Genomic DNA, 25485 nt, shown 5'->3' with positions numbered 1-25485 from the left:
GTGGAGGAGCCACAGCAGCTTACCAGCTTCTGGGTGTTGCTTGCAGGCAGAGGGAGAAGAGGTGACACCTTCTGCATGTGGCAGCAGGACCCAGGTGGCCCTGTCCCATCCTGGCAGCTATAGGCAGGTGAGTGGGCTTCTCTCCTACCTCTCTGTGCCTTCTGCCACCTCTGCCTCCTGACTTGAGGGCTGAGAAGGGGCCAAGTAACTGGAAAGTGCCAGAGGACTACCTCCAAAGCTGTATGAGTGCTGCTCCTCACCCAGGCTTTTGTGTGGCTAACTTGGCCTGCACAGTTGGTCTGGGCCATTCCCAGATCCATCCTGTGGTGTACATGTGTGTCCAGAGCAGACTGTGTCCCAAAGGCAGGGAAGGAAACTGACCCTGAGCCCATAGCCCACTGAGGCTGAAAAGCTGAGATACCAGTGCTCTCCACAGAGTAGAGTACCCAATTTCCTACGTAATATTCAGAATACTACTATAAACCAGAATCGCTTGGCACTTAAAAAACCAGGAAAATCTTGACTGATGGGAGAAGCCAACTGCAGATCCCAAGGATAAGAAGACAAGCTTGGAAACATACAGCACTACTCTGAAGCAGTATTGTGAAATGACCAAATAAAGCCAGCTGTTCAAAGCTGAGGTAGAAGGATGGCAAGTTCAAGGTCAGCCTCAGCAACTCAGTGACACCCTCAGCAATTTATCAAGATCCTGTCTTTAAAAAAAAAAAAAAAAAAAGTCAGGTTGTGGTGGTGCGGTGGTGCATGCCTGTAATCCCAGGAAATTGGGAGGCTGGGGGCAGGAGGATTGCAAGTTCAAGGTCAACCTCAGTGACTTAGCCCTAAGTGAGACCTTGTCTCAGAGAAAAAGACTGGGGATATAGCTCAATGATAAAGGGCCCCAGAAGGTTCAATCCCCAGTACAAATAAGTAAGTAAAGACTGGGGAATGTGTGTAACTCAGAGGTAGAAACCCCCTGGGTTCAATCCCCAGTACCAAAAATAAATATAAAAATAAAATCCTTCCACCGGGTACGGTGGTGCACACCTATACTCCCAGCTATTCGAAGACTGAGGCAGGAGGAGGGCACATCCCAGGCCAGCCTCAGCAACTTAGCAAGACCCTGGCTCAAAATAAAACAGAAAGGGCTGGGCTGTGGCTCAGTGGCAGAGGCTTGCCTAGCACGTGTGAGGCCCTGGGTTCCATCCCCAGCACCAAACAATAAAAATAAAGCAGCCCTCTGTGGGAAGCACAGGTGCACACAGGTGCACACCTTGGGGGAGGCTGAGGGGCCTGGGCCGCCTCTCTACAACGCTCACTGGTGGGCTGGCTGGCACAGAGGCAGACGCCAGCCTTGCCACCTTTTCAACCACTGGGCCTGTGTTAACCTTGGCAACTTCTAAAAAGAAGACCATTTAAGGCTGGGGGTGCGCCTAGCGTGTTTGGAGAGTTGAAGCTCTGGATTCATCCCCAGCACCACAAAAGGTGAGAAACAACAAAAACTCAAACGTGCCATCGGAAAGTACCAGCAAAAACTTCAGGGATTTAACTCGGAGTGCTTAAACGCTGGGCCACATCCCCAGCCTTTTTTTACATTTTATTTGGAGACAGGGTCTCGGTGGGTTGCTTGGAACCTTGCTGAATTGTTTAGGCTGGCTTTGAGCTCATGATCTTCTGCCTCACCCTCCCCAGCTGCTGGGATTACAGGCATGTGCCACTATACCTGTCCTGAATTTTCTTAATGTCTTTTGGGTATTAAAATCATGATTTCCCATTATCACCATGAAATTGAATAATAATATCTCAATTCAATTACACTCTGGCAATTGAAACAGTTAAGTAAGTTTTGAATTGCAGCAAAGTTAGCAGAATATACTCAATCTAGAAGAGTGTGTTGCATTACATTTAAAAATAAAGATTTGCTGGGCATGGTGGTACATGCCTTTAGTCGCAGTGGCTTGGGAGGCTGGGGCGGGGGGATCTTGAGTTCAAGGCCAGCCTCTGAAATTTGGGGAGGTCCCAGGTGGCTCGGTGAGGACCCCTCTCAAAAAATTAGAAGGGGTAGGGGTGTGGCTCAGTGGTTACTGCCCCTGAGTTCAATTTCCAGTACCAAAATAAAGATTTAGAGGGTGGGATATTAGCAAGATGATGGAATAGGAAGTCCTAGCTCCTGTTCTCTCATGGAGACACTGACTTCACAACAACAAAACAGTTCAGATTGCCTTGTGAAAATTTCACAAAGCAGCCAAAAGTAAAAAAAAAAAAAAAAAAAAAAAAAAAAAAAAAAAAACTTCAGAACTAAAACACACAACAGCCGAAACGGAAAAAAGCAAACCCCGCCAAAACAAAAACCTCACTGGACAGTCTCAACAGCAGATGGAGAGGGAGGAACTGGAGACAGACCTGTTCTGCTGTCCTGAAACTTTCTGAATCCTGTCCTTTGGGTTTTAGGAAGAAAGCTTAGTTTCCGTGGCCTGTGTTGGGGAAGAAGTTATGAGTCAGCAACCATAGGCAAAATGTGGTGCATATACTCATTAAGCTCATGGTATCACAGAGCACCGCTGACTTTTGAACACAGATTCCCCACAACAGCAAGATATCCAATTCAAAAGACACTGAAGCATTACTACAATCCCATCAGTCGTAACCATCAGTCACATCTGACGCATCCTGGATGAATACGTCTCCCAGGGTGAGGCCTCTCGGGTTTGCTGGCCTCCATTTGATCTTGCTAGGTCTGAAGACAAGTGGCCCCAGCAAACACAGCTGCGCCCTGCTAGGTATCTGGCATGACTGAGAAGAGACAAGGCATCTCTCATTGAGAGTTCTCCAGGTATTAGTGAGCATCGAGTTTTCTTCTCTTCATACTGGTTTGTCCATTTCTTTGCTCTTGGCCACTATTGTTTGCTCCATGAACAGCAAACCTTTCCACCTTGGGGAGAGGGGGTAGGTTTGGCCCTGTGCTGGTCTGCTAGCCTAGCAGATGCCCCTTCTTCCATCCCTACTTGGACAGGTGGGGAGCACAGGTACATGTCCGTGACTGTCTGCTGCCAGGGTTTCCAGTCCTGCCATGTGCTGGTGCCAGATGGAGCGGGCACACACCCCGGGGGTCCAGAGGGACCTGGTGGAAGTGTGTCTGGCGCTTCTCTGCTTCCTGCACTTGCAGTTCCAAGATCTGATCCCAAGATCACTGCATCGGAAGGGGAGGAAGGGCACAGTTCCGGCGTGCTGCCTCTCCCCAGACCCAGCAGAACAGGAGAGCTGGTGGGAGGGCAAGCACTCCGCTGCCACCAGAGGAGAGAAGGGACGCCTGCCTGAGCTCAGGAAAGCAGGAGCACACCTGGGCCATCTCTGGTGGGAGCGCCTGGGAGGCCTCAGGCACTCAGAGGGAACTCTATGTGGTGAATGTGGGGAGCTGCGAGCTGCCCCTCTGGCCCTGTAGAGCGCCTGCTCCTGCACACTGTCAGTGGTGACGCTGCAGTGCACACACCCTCAGCAGTCTCTAGTGGCGTTTTCCCTGGGCTTTGTTTATTCTAAAGGAAACACACTATTAAGCTAGCAGCATACCTGGGCATCAGTCACCTGGATTCACAAAGCTCTGATACCTGCCTTTTAAAGGATTCAGGCTTGGAGGAAGAGGCCTGGGAGTGAAGGCAAGGGTGTGCATGGGACTCTGGAGTCCCCGAGGTCCTCTGGCCCGCTCTCTGCTGTCCTGGGTCTTCCCTCCCAGTCAGTGCCTCTGCCTCCTCCCCTGTCAGACAACCGTCTTTCCACTGCCAGTTCCACTTCTCGCCAGTGAGACCCGGGATGACTTCCCTGCTCACAGCTGGGCATCACGGGCGGTGCCGCGTGCTCCGTGTCCCTGAGCCACTCCAGGGGAAGTGTGTCCAAGTGACACTCAACCGTCGATCCGAGCGGTATCTCCTGCAGGGCTTCTCTGTAGCACTCCGGGCACCTGCATTTTCCATGGACAAGCAAAGCCCAGAGATGAGGCTCTTCCTGTCCTCAGGGTTGTCGGCCTCCGTCACACTGGCTGGCTGTGTGCAGGGCCTTCTCCCCCGGGAGCCTGCCTCCCAGCTCTGCAGCTGCGGTCTCTCCTGCAGGCAGACAGCAATTCTTGCAGACGGCTGTGCTGCAAGGGCCAGGAGGAACGTGTCTGGACCCAGAAGGTCTCTGTAGTCCCCACGCCCACCCATCCCGTGACCCATGCAGCCTGAGTACGTCGGGACACCAGGCACCTCCAAGCCTGAAAGGGAGCTTCTCAGAGGCGTGGGTGGGCTCTGATCGGGCCCCTCCCTGCCTCAGAGGTGGGCCCCACGCCATCCCTTCCCTAGGCCAGGTTCCAGTGCCCTTCTGCCCAACCTGTGTTCAGGTCCAGGAGTCCGAAAAACTCACCTGGGCGTTTACCCCATGCCCTGCATGCTGTTTAAACCTTCAGTCAGAGCCTCCTCTCGCCAAGTAGGGTGTCACCTGTCACCTCAGAACCGCCACCCATGAACCCAGCGGCTCTTGGTGGGTCAGTCAAGGGCCGTTTTATGGGGTACTGTACATGTGGGTAGAACGCACAGCTTCTCACGAAGCCTGCAGTCAGTCCCAGGTGAAAGAGGCCCCTGCTCCTGGGCCCTGGCAGCGGGATCCTGTGTAGACGCGCCCTTCATCCTGCTGGGCAGGATGGTCTGCTGGGCAGCGCTACCCCATGAGCCTGTTTCCCGGCTGCCCCCGAGCCTCGGCGGTACCTAGTCTGTGACATCGGCCCTCCTCCCCGAGCCTCGGCGGTACCTAGTCTGTGACATCGGCCCTCCCTCACTGAGGCCACTCAGTGCCCCTCAGCAGGTGACTGATGCCTCTGTGGGGTTCCCCAGTCCAGCCTCCTCGGCACCCTTGCCGGCCCCAGGGCCCAGCCCAGCACTGCAGCTCCTGCTAGCTGGCTCCCCACCTCCTGGTGCCCTTGGCACGCCCATGAGCACGGCTGGAAGCGTGGGTGCCCTTGCTGTCCGCCTTGCACTTGGTGAGATTGGATACCCACCAGGACACAGCCAGGAGGACAAGGACACAGCGCTCCACGGGCAGCGTGTCCAGAGGCAGCTCTGCTGTGAACTCTGCCCTGAATCCTCTCCAGTCCTCACGCCCCCCCGACAGGGCCTGGCCAGGGCTCTGCTCCATCAGGGTCCATTTTATGAACCTGATTTGTGTGTGGTGGGGCAGGTGGAGCCCAGGGCCTCGGGCATGCCAAGCAAGCACTCTGCTGCTGAGCTACATCCCCAGCCCTTTTCACTTTATTTTCGGACAGGGCCTTGCTAAGCTGGAACTCGTGAGTTGCTGGGGTTACAGTTTCCCACCAGCTGACACCCCGAGCTTCCTTTGTCCACCTAATTTCTCGGCAAGCGCTAATGTCCTTGTCTTCCTCCTAGCATTGCCCCGCCTTTCTCACTCTCCTGCTACTGACCTGACGTTCTGTTAGCGTCTGCAGAACCAGGAAAGCTGACCAAGGCTCAGGTTCCATATGGCTTCTGGAACAGTCCTTGGAATGTGCAGCACTAAGTCAGATGGACCCAAGCAAACGGGTCTCTGTGACCTGGGTCCTGGTCCTTGTGAAGCCAGACCCACATGGCTGCACCACCGAGCAAACTCTGAGGACAGGAAGTCTGGAATGAAGTGCTCACTGAGCTACTACTGCTGTCAGAAAGGGCCATCACTGGCCCAGTGGTTCCACAGCTTCCCCAGGGGACTGAGGGGAAGCAGTGGTCTGCAGGACCTGGGCCAAGAGTGTTCTGATGAAAACTTGGGAAGGAAGGTGTACAGGGTGTGCCTGCCACCTGCACTGGCTGCAGAAGGGGGGTGACAGAAGGGCAGGGTCTGGGGACCAGAGGGCCGTCGTGCGGTGTGGCTCTGCCTCTGTGGCCAGGTTTCCAGATGCTCAGCACACTCGGGGGGTCTCTTGGTAGTGGCAGGACTTCCTTGCCCTTTCCCCCTGTGATGTCAAAGCTGCTCCCCGCCCTTTCCGCTGCAGCCATTTCCCCGCCTCCCAACTACTGTCAGTCTGTGAACATCCTAGCTAGCGATTGGTTCATCAGTCAGCTTGCAAGTGTCCTCCTCCGTTATTGGTCCCCTGTTAGCCCGGCGGAATTCAACTGCTTCGCGGTAGCTACCCCGCCATCTTTTCTCTTGCTTTTCTCTCCCCCTGACTGACTTTCTTTCTCCTCCTTGCTTTTCCACTCTCTCTAGCGCACACCCTTTCTCTTTCCCTTTCTTTTCCTCTCATTTTCTTCTTACCCTGCAGGGAGACACTCTGTTTGCTTAATAAACTCCATTATGTGATTTCCCGTGTCTGGCATGGTTTTCGTGGGATTCCTTACACCCCCATCAGCAATTTCTGACCCAAAACTAGGTTTGTGGATTCCAGTTAAATCGGGCGCTGACTGAACAGTGAAGGTTTTATTCTTTTATTTATTTATTTTTTGTGTGTGTGGTGCTGGAGATTGAACCCAGGGCCTTGTGCATGCAAGGCAGGCACTCTACCAACTGAGCTATCTCCCCAGCCCGAGGGTTTTATTCTTGGCCAGAGAATGAGGAGCAGCTGGGAGAAGTGACTGGTGAGTCAGCATCCCACCAGGACAGCAGGAGAGGGTCCGCCTGTGGGGCAGGGAGTAGAGGGCTCTGGTGAGCGAGCAGGAGGCTGGGGTCCCTGGGGAAGGCAGGACCACCTGCCTTTGATTCCCATATGAGCTGGCTGCAGCCTGGGCTGGAGGTGGGCCAGGCACGGGTGGTGCTGGCCGGTGGGGGTTTCCCTGGGGCACCTACTGCCATAGGGTGCTCACAGGTCTGGGGCGGACTGTGGCCCAGGTGGCTCCTGGTGCTGGGACCGGTTTTGCCCTGTTCCATTGTGTTTCACAGCAGCAGCCGGGTGCCACTGTCCCCAAGCCCAGCTAGGTTGGTGGCTAGTCTGAGCAGAACCCTGGTCAGCACAGAGGTCTGTTTCTCAGGTTAGAGGTTTTCTGTGGTGACACCTTGCCCTCTGGCCTTTGTAATTAAACTAGGAAACATGGGACTTTTCCTGGTCCACGTGGAGTGATCTGCTGGGCAGTGCTCTTGGCACTGTAGGTGGCAAGCAGGCCTGGTGGTGGCTCCTGTTCATCACCCTCACCCCTGCCCTGGGGAGCAACCTCCTGCGGTGCAGAGTGCTGAGCCATCAGGCTCTTCTGGGCCACATGGACCCCGAAATGCCACCGCATCCCGCTCTGCATCCACATCCGCCAAGGCCCCAGTAGGTGGCGGCCCTGCCCCTCCACCTCACATCTTGCCCTCCCCCTGCCCTGGCCTTCTGTGACCAGTCCCTTGCAGGCAGCTTCTGTCCTCCTGGTGTAGCTTCCCCTCTGTGGCGGCCTTGAGGCTTGTGGCTGGGCTCACACTACCATCTGGGCTCCATCCAGCCCCAGGACCCACCCAGAGCTGTCTCTGTTTTGTCTTAGTGTTTACAGTACCAGCTTCCACTTCTTTGTGCTTGGCCGACCAGCCCCCAGGCTCCCGGTAGCTGACTGCAGCCTAGACTGCACCCCTGGTCTCCAAGCCACGGTTCCGCCTCCTGGCCTTCCATCCTTCCTCTTCCCATGCCACACGTTCCTGTGAGCCAGGCGCTCCACAAATCCCACTTCCCTGACACCAAATCTGAAGATACGGAAGAAAAATCAGCACAGATTCGGGTTTTCGTGGTGGGGGCTCACAACACAAGCTGACCCCTGTGACCCCCAGAGGTGGGGCTTCTCCCCACCAGCAAGCGATGGGACTCTGCAACCTACCCCAGTCAGGTACCTCTGCTCCAACTCAGCTCTGCAAGTTGAGGACTGCGTCACCAAAACCACCCCAGGTGCCAGAGCAAGCCCAGGTTACCTTGACTGTGCTCTGGCCACCCGGTTATGAATCTGGTCCTTACAACCTCTGACTGGGCTCGGTTGATTTTCTGGAGTGGTTCAAAGAACTCAGGGAAGCACTTGCATTTTCTGGTTTATCACAAAGGACACGGATGGAGAGCTGCGGTGTGCGTGTGGGGCTGGGGCCGCCTCTGCATGTGCTCGCCCATCCAGGAGCTTGCTTTCTTTATTCTTTTCTTTTTTTTAACCAGGGGTTGAACCCAGGGGCACTTAACCACTGAGCCACATCCCCAGCCCTTTTTATGTTTCATTTTGAGAGAGGGTCTAAGTTGCTTAGGGCCTGGCTAAGCTGCTGAGGCTGGCTTTGAACTCTTCCATCCTACTGCCTCAGCCTCCCCAGCCACTGGGCTGCTGGGATCACAGGCATGTGCCACCATGCCCAGCTCACCTCTGGAAGCTTTCTGAAGCCGGCCTTCTTGGGTTTTCCTGGAGACTTGATTGAACACGTGTGATTGAAGCACGAGCAACTGTGGTCAGACACCAAGGTGTGACTGGCTGCTGTGGACTGCAGAACCCAGAGGCCTTGGTGCAGCCCTCCTTCCTCCTGGCATGGGGCAGGACCTGTCTGGAGCGAGAGTCATGTGATTCAGTGCCAGGAGCCACAGGTGCTTTGTGGCCAGCTCCTACACAGGCCAGGCAGCACAGGGTCTCATGGCGTGCCTTGGGGGGGGGCGTTCTGAGCCTTGCCTGGGCATGGGTAGGTGCCTGCAATCCTCTGGCACCAATTCTTGTCAGCAGGTGGGTACAAAGCCTCGGACCTGTGCATCCACGTCACATGCACATTGCAGACTGATCCTGACTCACAGCACCATAGCTCATGTCCAGTGAAGGGTCTGCCGCTCACCTGTCCTCGTGAGGCACGACCAGCACTTCTCACAGTAGGCAGCACTTCAGCACAGGCTTGGGGCGCTATGAAAAAGCAGTCACCAACAAGAAGCCCTGCACGGGAACAGGCCCTGCACAGGCCCGACAGGAGCCGTCTGCATCCGCGCGGATGGGGAAGGCAGCACTGGGAACGTGCGCGCCGGCCACTCAGGTGTCTCTGTTCTGCTCTGGACAAGTCCCTGGGTGACCAGGAGGCACTGAATTTGTGCTAGAAGACCTCCTTGGTCTGGGGTCAGGTGAGATTGACCACAAAGGCTCAATCCACGGACCACGAGGACAGAGCAGAGGCAGCATGATTCAGACCCAGCCACGTGTGTGCAAACAGGCCAAAGCTGGGCCGTTCCAGCACCCAGGCACTGTGGGCTGAGGGTCCAGAGAAAACCACGATGAGACAGCCACTGCTTCGGCCGACCGAGGAAAAGTGTGTTAGAAACAGCCCCACACCCGAGGGAGCCTCAGCACACCAGGAGCAGAACCTCACCCACAGAGGCCAGTGCCTCACCCAATGGGGGCCGGGAGGCATCCACCCTCCTGCCTCTACCCACGGAGCCAGGAGCCCTCGCCAGGGCAGGGAGGTAAGGGTAGAAGCCAGAGCAGGCGGGTTGCAGAGGGGCTAGGGAGCCCTTCCTATTTCCAGAAAACGTGAGGGTCTATGTCAAGAGCTCCAGGTAACACACACAGACTCCCAGAAGCAGTGAGTGAGCTCAGGGAGGCCGCGGGGTAGAGGCGACACTCAGACCACCCTCACTGCACCAGAGGAGCCGCACAACGCGGGATGCGCAGCCCGGCCACCTGGTGACTTCCCCAAGGGAGGGCTGCTGTCGGTGTCAGTCTAAGGGGACGCGGTCGGTCTAAGGGCATGTGTGCTGGACCCCTGGGACCCGGAGGATGAGGGAAGTGCTAAAGGCCTGGCCTAAAGGCGCAGAGACAGACAGCATCCAGGCTGGAAGGCGGCTCTCTCTGGGCACCTTCCCACAGTACCACCATCCCACAGGGCAATGCCCTTGGACACTCAGAAGCTGACCTGTGTGGGAGGGCAGGGGCTGCACTAGAGAAGTGATCTGAAGGACAGAGGAGGACTGGGGAGGAGACAGACCCACACATGTTCAGCTGCCCCGTCTCAAAGCCTCTGAGCAGGTCCGTGGAGGAGCAGCAGAGCAGGTGGGTCCAGGGCAGAGGCATGAATGTGGCCCAGACCTTCCTGGCCTCCCAAAGATGGACACAGATTGGATCCCAGATCCAAGAGTGCAACACAACAGCACAAGAAAGAAATCAGGACCTGCCGCAGGGCAGAGCCCTCTCACAAAGTGAAAAGCACGTCCACAAGTAACACACTGGAAAATCGGGTTTCGCTAAAGACTCCAGTGCGTGCTGTGGAACGCACGGCCAAGGCAAGCAGCCCAGTCAAGGCGACAAGGGCCCCAAGCCCAACAGCAGGCAGGCTCCCGGCGACGGCTCTGCCCCCGAGCTGGTGGGCACATGCAGGTCGGCAGCCAGCAGCTGGAGTCCCGGGGGACGCTGACCTGCAGCGAGGCCTGAGGAGCCCGTGGGCCAGAAGTTAGAACTGGCACCAGGCACTGGCCAGGGTGCACTCCACTGGACCCCGCCGGGGAACAAGGTTCACAGTTTTGCATCAGCTCAGACAGACTTTGCCTCACGCACCCAAATCCCTTTACTAGTGTTCACCCAAGAGGCGCAGGCGGGTGTGCAGGGGAGAGTCCCATGAGGCCAGCAGCGGCAGGTAGCCAGGAAGAGCAGGCCCAGGCCCACGCCAGCCACCGCAGAGGCCTTGCTTGTAGGAAAGAGGCAAGTTGCACAGAGCCATTGAAAACAGACAACACAGGGCCAAGGGGAAGGCCTCCTCCGGTCTCCCTGTCTCTGGCCTCCGGATCACCTGACTCTGCCCTGGCCCAGTCCCCACAGGCAGGGCAGAGGGCAAGGTCTGCTGCCTCGGGGTGTGGGGGTTCCCCAGACCTGCCCTCCCACCTGTCCCCAGGGCAGCCCTCAAGTCCTCCTAAGACTGGCATACTGCCTTTCCTCCCTGCCCTGGGGGCCCCGACGGGTGGGCACTGCCAGGCCAAGCCCAGCACTGTGGGAGATCCCTTGCCTCAGCCCATTCTCTGCAGCCCCGCCCATCACCGCCCCAGGGCCAGGCGGGTGTAGACCAGGGGTGGAGGACAGCAGGTGTGCAGGGACTGTGGTCCCACCCAGGTAAGTGCTTCCGCCTCCTGCATCTGCAAGGTGGCTGCCACCTAGGTAGGGTCCCCTGGGGCTCGCTCTGGGGCTGTCCTGGGGGAGGGGGCTGTCCTGGGGGAGGGGGCTGCCCTGGGGGAGGGGCTGTCCTGTCTTGACTTGGGGAACATGCGCCCTCCCATTTTCCTACCTCAGACTTAGGACCTCAGGTGCTACATTTCTGAAGTGGGGTCTGTGTCCCTGGCCCTTGCCTGTGTCCTGTCTGTCCCTGTAAGGTGGCTTGGGGTGCTGGTTTTGGATGCTGGCCAGGTCCTGGACTGGTTACCTGTCCTCTTTTGTCTTGGGACAGAAAATAGCCCTGCCTGCTCTGGGAGCATGGTCTTCCTGAGGGTCACAGGACAGGTCAGGGGTGGGGTCCTGCCTTACCCGAGCCTCAGGAGGCATTTCTGGCTGCAGCTAGGCCGAGGGCAGCCGTGGCCTGTGTGCTGCTGGTACCAACAGTGGGCCTGGGCAGGGGCAGCCTGGGACCCCTGTGCACGGGGTGCACTGGGGGGCTTGGGCTCTGAGGGCGGGGGAGGGATGTGGATGCCCAGGCCTTGTGGTCATTCTTGATCAGTTGGCCAGAGGCCGTCTGGGGCCAACCAAAGAGTCTCAAGTTCACATTCCAAGGTTGGGTTTCCAAAAAGAAAGAGACATCTTTGTTAAGCCACCCAGGGTGACATCTGGCCTCACCAGGGTCGCACACGGCGGCAGACCCCTCCCACTCAGGCCTGCCCTCAGTTCTGGGGCCCTCGGGGCCTGCCTGGCCTGAGGGTGGCGCCAGGCAAAGCCTCCTGCAGAGGGCTCTCTGAGTGGGGGCCCCGCCCACGGGGCCCCCAGCCACTGACCTGTGGGCAGGCCATCTGAAGCTCAGGAAGAATCCAGAGTGCAAGCCTCTGGAGGGCCATTGGGTGAGTGAAGACCCTGCCTCTGGAGGCCACGGCATCCACTGCTGCCTCTGCCTTGCAGGTGCCAGCCCCACACCTGCCATGGCGCTGTCCTGGAAGGAGCGGGTTTTCATGGCCCTGCTAGGGACTGCAACGGCCTCTGGCCTCACCGTGCTGGTCCTCATCCTGGTGGAGGCCACCAACATCCTCCTGCCCGCAGACACCAAGGTGCCTGGACTGGGCAGGGCAGCCAGAGGCAGGTTGGCAGGGGCGTCAGCCTGCCCCACCCTCCTGACGCGAGTCTCGCCCCCAGTTTGGGATCGTGCTCGATGCTGGCTCTTCCCACACCTCTCTCTATGTGTACCAGTGGCCAGCGGACAAGGAGAAGGACACGGGTTTGGTCAGCCAGGCCCTGGCCTGCCAGGTGAAAGGTCAGTGGGGTTCAGCCACCTGGTGCTGGACTTGCCGTGGCGGAACTCCAGCTGGGGAAGAGGCACAGGCTCGAGTGGATCAGCCTGAGGAGAGGGGCTCGGAGAGGAAGTGGCTTACACAAGGTCACACAATTTGGCGGATGGGTGGTGGGACTGGGCGGAGCTTGTGTTGGTTCCATGGGGCTCGGCCAGCCTGACTGGCACCAGCCGCACCTGGGCTGGTCAGCAGGAGAGGCTGTGCATGGTGAGGCCGCAGAGCGGCCGCACCCCGCCCCCCTCACTCGCGGCTGCAGGGTCCTGCCCCCAGGACCCTGTAAGGGAAAAGCTGCTGCTCAGAGCGAGAGTCAGAAGCTTCAGGGCTGCTCCCCAGAACTCCGCGCCTCCACAGCTCCAGCTCCTGGGGCCCAGGTGCCCTTCTGCTGTGCCACAGGGTGGCTCTCCAACCTCTGGCCCTCCACACGCACCCTGGATCTAGGAAGATCCAGACTATGCCTGGGAAGACCGTGTTTTCCAAAAAGGTCACATCCACAGGCCTGGGGTCAGGACGGGGCACATTTTGGGGGCCGCCACTCAGCCCACCCACCTTCGGGGTTGGTGCTTGTCCTGGGGCTGTGTTCTAGGGCCTGGAATCTCCTCCTACACCACTGACCCTGCACAGGCTGGCGAGAGTCTGAAGGGCTGCCTGGGGGAGGCGCTGGCACTGATCCCAGGGGACCTACGTCAGGCAACACCCACGTTCCTGGGGGCCACGGCCGGCATGCGGCTGCTCAGGTAGCGCAGTCTCAAAAGCGACGGCTCAGGGGCCTGGGGCGGGGGCAGGCCAGGCCAGGCTCCCTGCCGGCTGGCTCTTGGTTTCCTTTGCCAGCCAGAAGAACAGCTCACAGGCAGGGGCCATCCTTGCAGCGGTGTCCAGGGTCCTGGGCCAGTCTTCTCTGGACTTCTGGGGTGCTGAGGTCCTGGCCGGCCGGGACGAAGGTGCCTGTGCTTGGGTCACCATCAACTATGTGCTGGGAAGGCTGGTCAAGGTGCTGTGGGCAGCCCAAGGGTGGGGCCAGCCAACCAGGGCCTGGGGGGCTGTGACTGGCCTGGGCTGAGTGCCCTGTCTGTGTCTAGTACTCCTCTGGAGAGTGGATCCAGCCTGCAGAGGGCATGCTGGTGGGTGCCCTGGACATGGGGGGGGCCTCCGCCCAGATCAGCTTCGTGCCCAGTGGCCCCATCCTGGACGAGAGCACCCAGGCTACCTTCCGTCTGTACGGCACCGACTACAGCGTCTATACTCACAGCTACCTCTGCTTCGGGCAGGACCAGATGCTGAACAGGCTCCTGGCTGGGCTGGTGCAGGTCAGGCTGGCCCAGGGAGGGGGTGGGAGGCCAGGCAGGCTGCAGCTCACCCCCTGCGCCCCCTGCAGAGCAGCCCTGTGCTCCTGGTCCGTCACCCGTGCTACCTCAGCGGTTACCAGACCACGCTGCCCTTGGCCTCCCTCTACGAGTCGCCCTGTGTCCACGCGGCAGCCCGGCTGAACCTCACCCAGAACCTCACGGTGGAGGGCACGGGCAACCCTGGGGCCTGCGTGGCAGCCATCAGAGAGCTCTTCAGCTTCTCTGGCTGCGAGGGCCCAGGAGACTGTGCCTTCAACGGGGTCTACCAGCCCCCAGTGCAGGGCCAGTTCTACGTGAGTTCCTCACGCTACCCCAGCCCTGGTGGCACCCTTCCAGAGCCCCAGGACACCGCCTGACCCCAGAAGGAACAGGAGCATCCTGGGCTGGGCGGCGGAGGGGAGGAGCAGCTGTGGCGGGCTCTTAGGGACTGGGGACCCTGGGGGACGGCCTGGCTAGCCCTGGCCACCCACAGGAGGCACAGTCCTCTCCCCTCTGCCCCCAGGCCTTTTCCAACTTCTACTACACCTTCCACTTCCTGAACCTCACCTCCAGGCAGCCCCTGGGCACGGTGAACACCACCATCTGGGAGTTCTGCCAGAGGCCCTGGAAGCTGGTGGGTAGATGCCTGTGGGTGTGTGGGGCCTCAGTCCAGCAGGGTGCCATGGTGGGACTCCACCCAAGGCAGCAGGCAGCAGGCTGGGAGCCCTGGAGGGAGGGCGGGCACCCTGGCTGTCCTGCTCCAGGTGGAGGCTGGCACAAGGTGTGTGGCCCGAGGGGCTGGGGAAGGGCTTTTGGCCGTGCGAGGCCCACCAGGCTGGGGAGCAAGCGGAGGTCCTGGGACCCTCACAGCCCCTGCCCTGGGCCCAGGTGGAGGCCAGCTACCCCGGGCAGGAGCAGTGGCTGCAGGACTACTGTGCTTCTGGCCTCTACATCCTGGTGCTGCTGCAGGCTCTGGGGTTCAGTGAGGAGACCTGGGCCAACATCGAGTTTCAGAAGCAGGTGACCACCTCCCAGCCAAGCCCATCTGCCCTGGAGAAGGGGGACTCTGGGGCAGCTGCTCGGCGGCCCCGCAGCCCTCAGTGGCCCTGTACCCTGCAGGCTGGCGGCACCGACATCGGCTGGACACTGGGCTACATGCTGAACCTGACGGGCATGATCCCGGCCGAGGCACCAGCCCAGTGGCGGGCACAGAGCCATGGCGTCTGGGTGGCCGGAGTGGTGTTTGTGGTGCTGACCCTCGCGGCCATTCTCGGGGCTGCTGCAGTGCAGCTCCTCTGGGTCCAGGACTAGTTGAGGCCCAGCTAGGACAGACCACGGGGAGCCAGGCGGCCAGCCCAGCCCCACCGCTGCCCCTGCAACCCCACCCACAGCCGGCTTCTCTGCACATGTCCCAGGGGGCGCCTGGCAGCACCCCAGCTTGTGTTGGGTGCACTCAGGAGGGAGAGGCTGGCCTCCCTGGGTCCCCATGTTGCCGGGGAGGGGACGGGGCTGTGGCACCTCCCTGTGGTCACCCCACACCCTCTGCTGGCCAATCCAACACAGACCACGTGGTGGGGAACAGTTTTATTCAAGCTTTCCTTGGACTGCTTGGGCCCAGGGTCCAGGGCTGGGTAGGGGCTCCTCGCAGGCGCCGGCTGCAACCACGAAGCACTTGGGGAAAATGCCAATTCGGCCATCCAGGTGGCCCTCCAGCCACGCCTCGTCCACTGCAAGGGGCACGTGGGTGACGCTCAGCCCCACATCCCACGGGCACCCTGTGCCAGAGCAGCCTTATGGGCAGGAGGCGCTGAGCCTGACCTTCACACAGGACGTCCACCATGTCCCCGCGACGGAGGGGCAGGTCCTCTGGCCCCTGGGCCAAGTAGTCATGCTGTGCCACCACCTGGCCGAGGACTGGATGGCCAGCAGCCCCCTGTGGCAGGAGGGTGGGCTAGAGGCGGCGAGGGAGGAGGGTGCCCCGGGCCACCCACGGCCAGCGCGCTCTGCCCAGCCTCACCCGGCACTGAAGCTGCAGCCCCCCGGGGCCCTGGGCTGCGTCCCTCCAGGCTCTCTGCAGCTGCTCCTCCCCAGGGAGCGGAGTCCAGAGCCCAGCATTGCCAGGGGCTCGGTAACTGCAAAATGTCCCCAGGGTGGGCCATGAGGGATGGCCCTGGGGGGGTTTGCAGGGTGGGAGGACCTGGGTGTCCCCCGGGGGGGCTGACCCCTGTGGCCAGCTCCCTCTTCTACACCTGCCCAGGACCCTAGACCTGGACTGGGGAAGCCAGTTTGGTCACTGCCTTGGCATGAGAGTGCCCACCTGCTCCTGAGCTCAGGAGCCACCCCACGCCCGCCCTGTCCCTTCCAGTTGGTAGCATGGGGTCTTTCCAGCTGACCTGAACTGCCCCTGCTGGGCCTGGTGGGGGAGGGCCCGAGCCAGCAGTGTCCGCAGGTGGGTCAGCTCCGCTCCCCTTGGAGCCTCGAGGGCCACAGTGAAGGTGCACTGCACGGCGAGAGCCACAGAGGGCTCAGGGGCCTCTGCAGCTGTCCCCTGCGGCAGAGGGGAGCGGCCTGCATCAGGGCCTGGCCAGGATGAACCTCAGGCCCAAGTGGGAGGCCTGGGAGCAGGCAGGTGGCTCCATCTCTTACCCCAGCTCCTGAGGGGTCCTCACAAGGGCCAGGGCCAGGCCTCCTAGATGCCGGCAGCCCTGTGGGTGAAGCAGGGCTCATGTGGGCGTCTTTTCCCGACAGGGTCATTTTGGGGTAGAGGGCTGGCTAGTGGGCATGTGGGCATCTTGCCTTGAGGGACGAAGGCCATGCTCCGGCTCCTTCCACAGAGCAGCCTGCCCTCAGGACCACTCCCTGTGGGTGGAGGTCTCTGCAAGGAAAGCACAGGCTGGGGTCCTGGGCTCTGTCCTGGAGAGCCAGTGCGAGGTGTGGCCTGAGAGCAGGGCAGTGGGCAGCCAGTGCAAGCCAGGCCCTCAGGGGCAAATCAGCACACTGACCACGAGCTCTTGGACACCCTAAGGCTTCAGACCCACCAAGCCACGAGGAAGGCCCAAGTCAGGGCATCGGGCATGAGGCCAGCGTGCAACCTCAGGTGCAGTTTGAACACTGGAGGGGCCTCAGTGTGGCTGGTAAGGGGGACACTGAGCTGAGCCGGAGAGAACGGGACCCGAGGGAGGAGCGTGGCTGCTCTCGGGCCCTGGGACACACGCGCACAGACCTCAAGGCCTGCTCCTGGCCGTCTCCCACCCACCCTACCTGGGCCTGGGGCTGGGCGCTGGGAGCCAGGAAGCAAGGCTGGGGTGACGCCTGTCCAGGGAGGCCAGGAGCCCAAGGCCCCTCCAGAGCTGTCTGCCCCACCTGCGCCTGGCTCCAGGCGGCCCACAGGGAGAGTCCTACCACAGCCTGGCCTGGCCAGTGGGGAGGCTGCCCCACGTCCCACCCAGGCTCACTCACTAGCTCATAGTAGACGCCTGGCATGGAGAGGTCAGCCTGCGCTGCTTGGCCCAAAGCCACCTGTCTCTGCATGGACAGGACTGTGGTGGGCATTGGCTCTTTGGAGGTCTAGGACTTGGGCCCTGGGCAGGGGTCTCAGCTCAGGCTCTGCCTGGTGTGGAGCTTGTAGACCTGCCCTCCTAGAGCCCAGGACCTTTCTGTCCACTATCTCAGTAGCCCCTCTGTCAAATGCAGTAAAAGCCTGCCCCATCCAAGTCATGTCACAGTGAGGCTGAGCCCCTCCCTGGGCAGCTCAGTCCAGACCCTTGTCCCTTTCTCTCAGTGCTGCTCGGAGTCATGGTGACTCAGTGAGTCTCATGCCCCCTGTGCCCACCTCTCCAAGGGGGTGTCTTATGGCAGGTGCACACAGGACACGGGGAGGTGGAGGGAGGCCAGGGCCCCTTTCCTGGCACCTGGGTATCTAGCCAGTTTCAACCTACAAACAGTTCTGCCCCTGGCAGGGTGGCCACCCCCTGCCCCTTCCTACCATGGTGCAGCCTCCAGACCAGCTTCACCCTCAGCTCTCCACCCGTGAGCACAAAGGGACACCCTCACCTGGCCTGGCCAAGAGTGGGGGACAGCACCCCCTCCCACCAGGGGAGGCTGGGGCTGGGGGACAAAGGGCCGGGAACCTGCAGTGCTCTTTCCTAGCAAAAGCCAGGCAGGGGCAGGCCTGGACTGCTGGAAAGGCACTCACCTGCTGAGGCTGGACGCCTGAGTGCTGGTCACTGGGTATGGCAGACGCTACCACCTGGGGGTAACAGGGGCATAGCTGGTCAGGCCCGGCAGGGTCTGCACCCCAGCACCTCCACGTCTCTGATACATAGGCTGGGGGTACCCATGCCTGGCCTGACTGCTGGGCCACCCCTCAAGGGAAAAAAGAAGACTTTCTGTGCTGATGGGTTTTCATGGTGCTGGGGATTGAACCAGGGCGCTCTACCACTGAGCTACGCCCAGCCCTTTTTATTTTGAGACAGGGTCTCGCTAATTTGCTGAGGCTGGCCTTGAACTTATGATCCTCCTGACTCAGCCTCCCAAGGTGCTGGGGTTACAGGCCTGTGCCACCATGTCCACCATCTGTGCTGATAATTCTAACATTTTTAGTATAAGTCTTAAAATATTTTGTTTCCTGTAACAGTCTGTGCTGTGAAAGGTGGACTCTAAATGGCTGCATGAATAAGTCCCTTCTCCACCTGCCTTGGCCTGCTGTGCAATAGTGTGCTGGCCAACTGCTGTTGTGTCTGACCACAGGGTCCATTGCCACTCTAAGGCAATGCAAAAGCACACAGTGCAAAAGCGGGGTAGCTCTTCTTCATGCTGCTGGGAGCTGCCATTTCCCTGAAGGCATTCTCCTGACTTCAGAGGGCAACTTCTCCCCAGTATCCTGTGATTTGGGGTCGCTCCCTGGCTGGGGTGCAATGCAGGCCAGCACAGCCACCTGTGTCCCTCCCCTGCCTGTGGTGTGCGGCAGAGGCGGAGGCAGAGGCCCGGCGTGGCCGCTCCAGCTGCTCCTCCTCAGCGGCCTCCTGGGTTCTGCCTCCAGGTCCACAGCCGCTTTGGGGGTTGCCATCCCCTAACCCTCAAGCCGGTCCGAGGGCCACTTCTGCCCACCTCCTGCTGGCCAGCCTTCCAACAGCCTTGACTGGACCCCGTGTGTCCCCACGAACACAGCTGCGGCTCAGCACCAAGCGCCCAGCTCAGAGGCCCCGGCTGCCAGCTTGGGCCGGGGAGGGGCCCCCACACTGTACCTTGGCCGCGCCCAGGCCGGGGAGGGGCCCCCACACTGGCCGGGGAGGGGCCCCCACACTGTACCTTGACCGCGCCCAGGCCGGGGAGGGGCCCCCACACTGTACCTTGGCCGCGCCCAGGCCGGGGAGGGGCCCCCACACTGTACCTTGGCCGCGCCCAGGCCGGGGAGGGGCCCCCACACTGTACCTTGGCCTCGCCCAGGAAGTCCACTGGTTCCAGGTGCTCCAGGTGCCTCCAGGGCGGCCGGAACACCTCGCCTCCAGGGACCTGACGGGGCTGCAGGGTGGCCTGTTTCTGCAACAGAGCCACTGCAGACCTCAGTGGCCGGCCAGCGGCAGGGGCAGGAGCCACTGGGGCCCTGCCTGCCCACACCACCTCTCTCGGGCTTCTCCCCCTCACACAGTAGCCCTGCGGGGCCTACAACCAGCCTGAGCTGCAGGCCATGGCGGCCTGTCCAGGGCCAGCACCCTCACCCGCACTTGGTCCAGAGCAGTGTCCAGGCCATCCTGGGCCCTGTCTGGCCACTTGGAGATGGCCTTCATCAGCGTGTCAGCAGCCTCGGGCCACAGCCCCAGCCGGCACTGTGCAGACGCCACATTGAAGAGCACCTGGGGAGGTGGGAGGGGATGGCGGGGGCGGGTCCCACACCTGGAACCTCACTGGGCCTATAGCTGGTCCCTCAAGGCCCTTGCCCCTCCCCTGGGCTCCCCAGCCACTGCAGCTGAGGGTGCTTCTGGTGCCCGGCTGATGTGGGGGCTGTGGGCAGGGACCAGGCTGCCTGTGGCCTGCCCAGCTCAGGCGTGGTCAGTCAGGTGGCCATGCCCTGTTCCTAACTCAGCCTCTGGCAGTGCCATACTTTGCTCTGGGCGGTCTTCTGCTCTGGACACTAGAGCATCTCCCTGGACTGTGCCAACTTTACACATGGCACATGCCCTCCTGTGCCACCTGCACCTGAAGTCTGGGAAGGTCCTGTGGGTGCTGAGGGGGCGGTAGGGACACCCTACCCTGGGAAGGACATCCACGGCCAGGGCGGGCTGAGGCGGGCTGCGTGGTCAGGGACACGCGCGTCCTGTGGTGCTCTGGACGCTTGCCCGGCCACAGCAAAGCAGTGCACAGTCGCCTGGCAGGTTCAGCAGGCAGATCTGACGACCCTTCCTGGTCCTCTGTCCCCAAGACTGCCACGTGGAACCTGCATTCCTGCAGCCCGGGCTGTCCTCTGGGCCCAGGGGGAGCACTGCCTAGCTCCACTCAGTGCCCCTGGGCTTGTGGACACGGTGGCCTTGGACCCTGGCTCCTGGACCCACACCCACTGGGTTTTCCCCATGATGATGGTCATGACTCACATTGTCCCCAGAAGCCTCAAAGCAGGGAGTCCCTGGAGACACGTGGCTCTGCTAAGTGTCCTTCTCTGTGCCAGCCCTGCTCCCAGCAACCAGGAACGGGACCAAGCAAGCCAAGGCTGGAACCCGCTCCCACCCACACCCAGCCCACCCAGCCTCTTGGCTTGCTGCATCCAGCCCTGCCCTGCCCTGCCCTGCTGTGCGCCCGCTCTGGGTTCCCCACGGCCTGGAGTGGTCCTCCCAGCTCCATTGCCAGCGGGCCTCAGGCAAAGGAGCGTCTGATGGGATTCGAGGGCTCTGAGACCCTTGGGCTCACCACGGCACTTCAGTGCAGGACATTCCATGACAGAGTCCAGCAGGGTAGCCTGGGCGGCCGCCCTGCACAAGCCCCACGCCCCTCACCTCCCAAGCCTGCAGCCTGAAGCGCAGGCCCAGCTGTGTGTAGTCGATGGCAGAGTTGCCCCTTAGCTGTGCCAGGGCCAGGTGGAAGTCAGACAGGGCCTCTTGGAACCTAGGGGGAGAGGGGCTCCTCAGTGGCTGCAGGGCGGGCCTGTGAGGGACAGCTGGGGCACTGGCCCTGCTGTGACTTGGGAAGACCTGCACTCCATGGGCTCTCAAGCCCAGGCAAAGGGCTCAGGGGATCGAGGCAACAAGGTGCTGAACAGACACAGGTGGGGCTGGGGGCTTGAGTTTATTGCCCAGCTCTGCTCACCTTCCTGCACACCTGTGTGTTCCCACCATGCGCAGTGCTCAGACACACAACCCTAGAGGGCTTCCCCTACCAAACTCTGAATTTCCAACTCCTGCTGGGAGATGCCCCAGCCCCACCAGACGTCCTGCCTCCCCTCAGCCAGCTTCCTAGGCTGATCAGAACCTGTGGCCTGAAGGCCCCCCTGGTTTCTCCTCTAGGACAGACATGGTGCAGAAAGCTGGGTGGCCACACATAACCAGGGAAAAGTCTTCATTTTCCACATCTGAGAAATGGGCACAATCAGAGGGTCCTGCCTCTACAGATGCGATGAGGAGAGAACCAAAGGTACTGGGAAATTGCCGGAGTCATGGCAGAGACAAGGGCCACGTCGGGCCCTGCTGTGCATCTCTGGCATGACCACCGTGTCCTTGCCCAAGAGGGAGAGAGGAGGAGGTGGGGCATGAGAACGGACTTGGCATACACAAGGGGACATCAGATAAGGAACCAGGACCCTGTGCTTACCTCTCCAGCTGGAAGTTGGCCACTCCTCGCTGGAGAAACCCAACAGCCATGCAGCTGTCCTTGGTCACTGCTTGGTCAAATGCCTAAAATCAAAACACATACAGAATGCCAAGGCCCAGAACCCAGGGACCCAGATGGACGTGGGATGCCACTGGCCATCTGCAGGCCCCTCCCACCGCTGCCCAGGCCTTCAGGGTTGCTGCCTCCACCTACACCAGACTGGGTAGGCTGAGGCCCTTGAGACAGGCCCAGGACCCACCCAGGGTTGTTGAAAGCCTACCACGAGGACAGAGAGGGAAGCTAGAAGACAACACTCCAGTGCCAGTAACAGCGGCCTCTGGGGTGGGGGTACACAAGAATTTTGTCTTGTTAAAATTCTTCTTCGGTAGTTCACAAAAAAGGGCATACTAGATATCAATCACAATCAGAACAAAGACGTGTCCGCACGAGCAGCATCTTGCGTGGGAAGCATAGCTCCTCCTCAGACCAACCCAGAAATGACCCTGTATTCCAAGGGGACAGCAGCCATCAGTTAAAGACAGGTGATAAAAGGGCCTTGTCTCACTGCAGCCATCTGGCCCAGTGCAGAGCTTGTTGTTCAACTGGGTTTGACCTGGGTTTGCAGGTGCCATTAGGCCTGGAGATGGGATGGCTGCTCATGTTTGCTATCCCACCACACCCAGCAGCCAAAGCAAACATTGTGCAAGTTTCATACCAACGGACAGCAGCTCAGCCTCACCCCTCACCAGCCCGTGCTGCTCCCAGACGGTGTTACTCATTCTGGAGGCTCCATCTATTTCCACAGCTCTAACTAGCATGCCTGTGCTGTCACATACTCTTCTCTCGTAGTGGAGGACCTCCTAGCTCTGACGCCCCTCCAGTTCACTGGTTCATGAAGGAAGCCTGGGTCAGCCTAACGTGACTCAAGGCACACCCACCTGGGAGCCAAGGCTACATGCCCTTTCTTGGATGGCACTTGGAAGTGGGACCTGTTACTGGGGGCAGATGCAGGTGGAGGAGGAAACCGCCGTATTCCTGGCAGGTGCTCTGCAGAGCATAGGGGGCTACCTCCCCCACCCAGTCTGGTTCTTTCTGCTTCTTGTCTGCAGTGTACCCAGGCAGCTGCCACCACTTGTCCCAACAACTGTGGAAACCTGTTGTCTGAGCGGTGGGCAGAGTGCTGCTGGCTTTTGGTCACACATCCAAGAACAGGCCCCGCATGATGCACCTGAAGCACGTGGCAAGTGGAGGGGGCCCAGCAGCCTCCTCCGGGCAGGTGTGAGCTGTGGCACTCTCTGCACCAAGCTCCCTTCACAGGTGACGGACAGGGCAGACAGTCCCCCACATCCAGCCTCCAGCTGGCTTTCAGGCCTGCGCTACCCTGGGCCTGAGCCACTGAGCCAGTGCTGGCCCTGGCTTTCCAGCATGACTGCTGCAGCTGGCCTGGTGGGAAGCCCCCGTTCTGGTCCTGCTGGCCCAGGGGTCCCTCAAACACACAGCTCCCTACTTACTGCCTTAGACATTCCCTAAGGAGCACTGGAGGGGGACTCCCCAGGTGAGCATTGGAGAGGAAGGATGGGGACACCCAGATCACCACAGCTTCAAGTCAGCAGCCCGGTCTTCATCCTCAGCCCTCATCAACCTCCCCCAGGAAGGGTTCTCTGCCACGGGTCTGGGGCGCTCACCCGCAGCGCGGCCTCGGGGTCCCCGGCCAGCAGGTGCACGCAGCCCACGTTGAAGCAAATCCTGGCGGGCTGCTCCGAGATGCCGGAGAAGAGGTGTAGCGCAGAGTCCCAGTCCCCGCGCGCCACGGCCTGTGTGCCCAGGTGCCAGTCGCGCACCTGGTCCCCTAGCGAGCGCATGGCGGCAAGGGCTCCAGCTGGCCGCACGGCGCCGGTCGGGGTCGGGTTCTGCGGTGGCTGGGGACTGGGGGCCCGCGCGGGCTTCAGAGGCCGGCAGCGTGGGCCGGCGGGACTCCTCCGAGGCGGACAGGGAGGGTCGGACCAGCGGCACTTCGCATCTGGTACCGGCGCTCCAGCTGCCGCCGGAAGGTGCGGGGCCCCACCGACCTGACCACGCCCCTCCCGCAGCCCCGCCCCTCCATTTGACCCGGCCACGCCCCTACCGGCCACGCCCTCCCCGCCGCCGGGTTGGTTCCGGCTGCTCCCTGGCGTCTCTGCCTCCTTCGCAGCGAGGCCCGCGGGTGGCGCCGCCAGGGACACTGGCTGCCTTTGGCAGCCCAACAGGCCCCTGTGCACACAGACCCGCAAGGATTTTAAGGAGCAGACACGTGGCCATGGGCCTGGCCAGTGTGAACTCTGCAGGGCCGGCAGACAGGTGGGGGCTTGCGGAGCATCTGCAAGGGGAGTCCCATCCTTCCCCCCCGCCTCCGCCTTTTCCCCTGGGGCCTCAACAGATTGAACGAGACCCACCCACGTGGAGGATCATCCGCTTTACTCCACAGCTACTGATTCACACATTGATCTCGTCTTTAAAATACCTTCACTGTCGGGGCTGGGGCTGGGGCTCAGTGGTAGAGCGCTTGCCTAGCTTGTGCGAGGCACTGGGTTTGGTCGTCAGCACTACATAAAAATAAATAAAACAAAGGTACTGTGTCCATCTACAATTAAAAAAAAAATGCCTTCACTGTGACTTGGCTGGTCACACCTCTGGGCCCCAGACCTAGCCAAGGTGACACATTAGATTGACCATCACGACACCCAACTCAAGTAGCCAAATTTGCCTTCCTTCCAGGCTGCCCTGCCCCCTGGGCTGGGTGTGGCCCTGTGGAACAATTGGACCTGTGACCTGAGGCCACTCTGCTCAGGGTTATGGCTGATGGTCCCATCTGTGTGATGGAGGACTGCCCCCTTCACCTTGCTAAGCCTCCACCTTCACTTGCAGGATGGACTTGATGTGTGCCTGGGCTGCAGGGCTGCCTTCTCCCTGCCCCTCCATTGGTGCTCACCTTGCAAGTGAGGGGCCAGGGCATGGACACAGGGCAGGGCAAGTGCACTCCTTGGCCTCAACTCACAGCCGGACAGCAACCCCAGGAGGCTTAGTGTGTGCTGCCCCTGACCAGTGTCCATGCCAGGGGGTCCCATGTGTTCTTCCCAGGCCACCTGCTTTGCCTTCAGCAGCATAGGGACCCGCTTGAGGCAGCTGTGCCTGAAGCCATCACCAGGCATCCACCTTGCCTGTGCTCACTGTGCTCACCCTGACTTCACTTCCCTCCTGCATCAGCACGTCAGAAGACCCCAGTGTTTGGCATCAAGGGGAGCAACTGCTGCTGGGTGTCATGTTTTAGTCAGCTCTTCTGCTGTGTGACCAGAGGACCTGACAGGAACAGTTTTAGAGGAGGAAAGGTTTATTTGGCCCATGTTTCAGCGGTCCACAGACTGATACTCTGCTGCTCTGGGCCCAGGTGAGATGAACATCATGGCAGATGGGCATGGCAGGGGGAAGCAGCTCTGGGCATGGCCACCAGGAAGCAGAGACTAAGCTTGGTTCACCAGGGACAAAACTTGAATCCCACAGTCACGCCTGGTGACCCATGTCCTCCAACCACACCCCACCTGCCTACAGCCACCACCCTGCCCATCCATTTCGAGGGACTGAGGTGCTGATGAGCTCGAGGCTCCCAGGAGGCCGTCCTCACCTCTGGACTTCCTTGCATTGTTTCGCGCATGAGCTTTTGGGGGACGACTCACATTCACGCCTAACAGGTGATGAGCATGTTCTGTGATTAGAAGGTGGCAGTGGCTGCTCACCTACGCTCTCCCGTCATGCCTGGCATCTCCAGGAGCCGGCAGGCGGCCAGGCGTGTGCCAGGTGTGAGTCAGGGCTGCTGTGTCTAGGGCCCAAGCTGCGCCAGGAGCCAGCAGTGTGCCTGCCTGGCCGGCGCCCCTCCTCCTGGCTGCACTCCACGACTCCGCAGCCCAAGGTTTGAGCGCCACACGGGCCCCA

At 60.5% G+C, this 25485-nt stretch overlaps 2 protein-coding genes across 3 annotated transcripts; one reads left to right on the top strand and one right to left on the bottom strand.

Moving 5' to 3' along the window:
- The first annotated feature begins 10891 nt into the window (after nt 1–10891).
- ENTPD8 (ectonucleoside triphosphate diphosphohydrolase 8) lies at nt 10892–15235 on the top strand. The gene is given in 10 exon segments (XM_079112808.1): nt 10892–11021; nt 12012–12157; nt 12243–12360; nt 12981–13131; nt 13226–13385; nt 13474–13764; nt 13767–14033; nt 14243–14353; nt 14608–14739; nt 14839–15235. Coding segments are annotated over 9 exon segments (1548 nt in total). The 5' UTR covers nt 10892–11021; nt 12012–12031; the 3' UTR covers nt 15031–15235.
- A 57-nt stretch (nt 15236–15292) lies between these two features.
- On the bottom strand, nt 15293–24029 carry NOXA1 (NADPH oxidase activator 1). 2 transcript variants are annotated; one of them, XM_079112830.1, is made up of 12 exons: nt 23205–24025; nt 21520–21602; nt 20709–20817; nt 19440–19574; nt 19153–19260; nt 17915–17968; nt 16516–16594; nt 16366–16424; nt 16113–16267; nt 15737–15851; nt 15538–15652; nt 15293–15446 (listed from the first exon to the last, which is right to left on the bottom strand). In XM_079112830.1, the coding sequence occupies exons 1-12, from the start codon at nt 23379–23381 to the stop codon at nt 15304–15306; spliced, it is 1332 nt and encodes a 443-aa protein (XP_078968956.1). In that variant the 5' UTR covers nt 23382–24025; the 3' UTR covers nt 15293–15303. The 2 variants fall into 2 exon arrangements, with proteins under 2 accessions (XP_078968956.1, XP_078968957.1); XM_079112831.1 differs by lacking the exon at nt 17915–17968 and having other exon boundaries at nt 23205–24029.
- Nucleotides 24030–25485: the final 1456 nt, after the last annotated feature.

This window comes from Sciurus vulgaris (genome assembly GCF_902686455.1).
Source record: "Sciurus vulgaris genome assembly, chromosome: 15".
NCBI lineage: Eukaryota > Metazoa > Chordata > Mammalia > Rodentia > Sciuridae > Sciurus > Sciurus vulgaris.
The sequence above is the reverse complement of the archived record's forward strand: the minus strand, read 5'-3'. Positions and strand labels throughout refer to the sequence as shown.

Excerpts from the sequence above, each read along its gene's own strand:
- NOXA1 (XM_079112830.1), bottom strand. The coding sequence starts at position 23,381 with ATGCGCTCGCTAGGGGACCAGGTGCGCGACTGGCACCTGGGCACACAG. Across the intron at positions 16,268-16,365 it reads AGGACCCCTCAGGAGCTGGG|GGGACAGCTGCAGAGGCCCC; the intron begins GTAAGAGATGGA and ends CCTCTGCCGCAG. Across the intron at positions 15,653-15,736 it reads GGCTGCAGCTTCAGTGCCGG|GGGGCTGCTGGCCATCCAGT; the intron begins GTGAGGCTGGGC and ends CTCCTGCCACAG.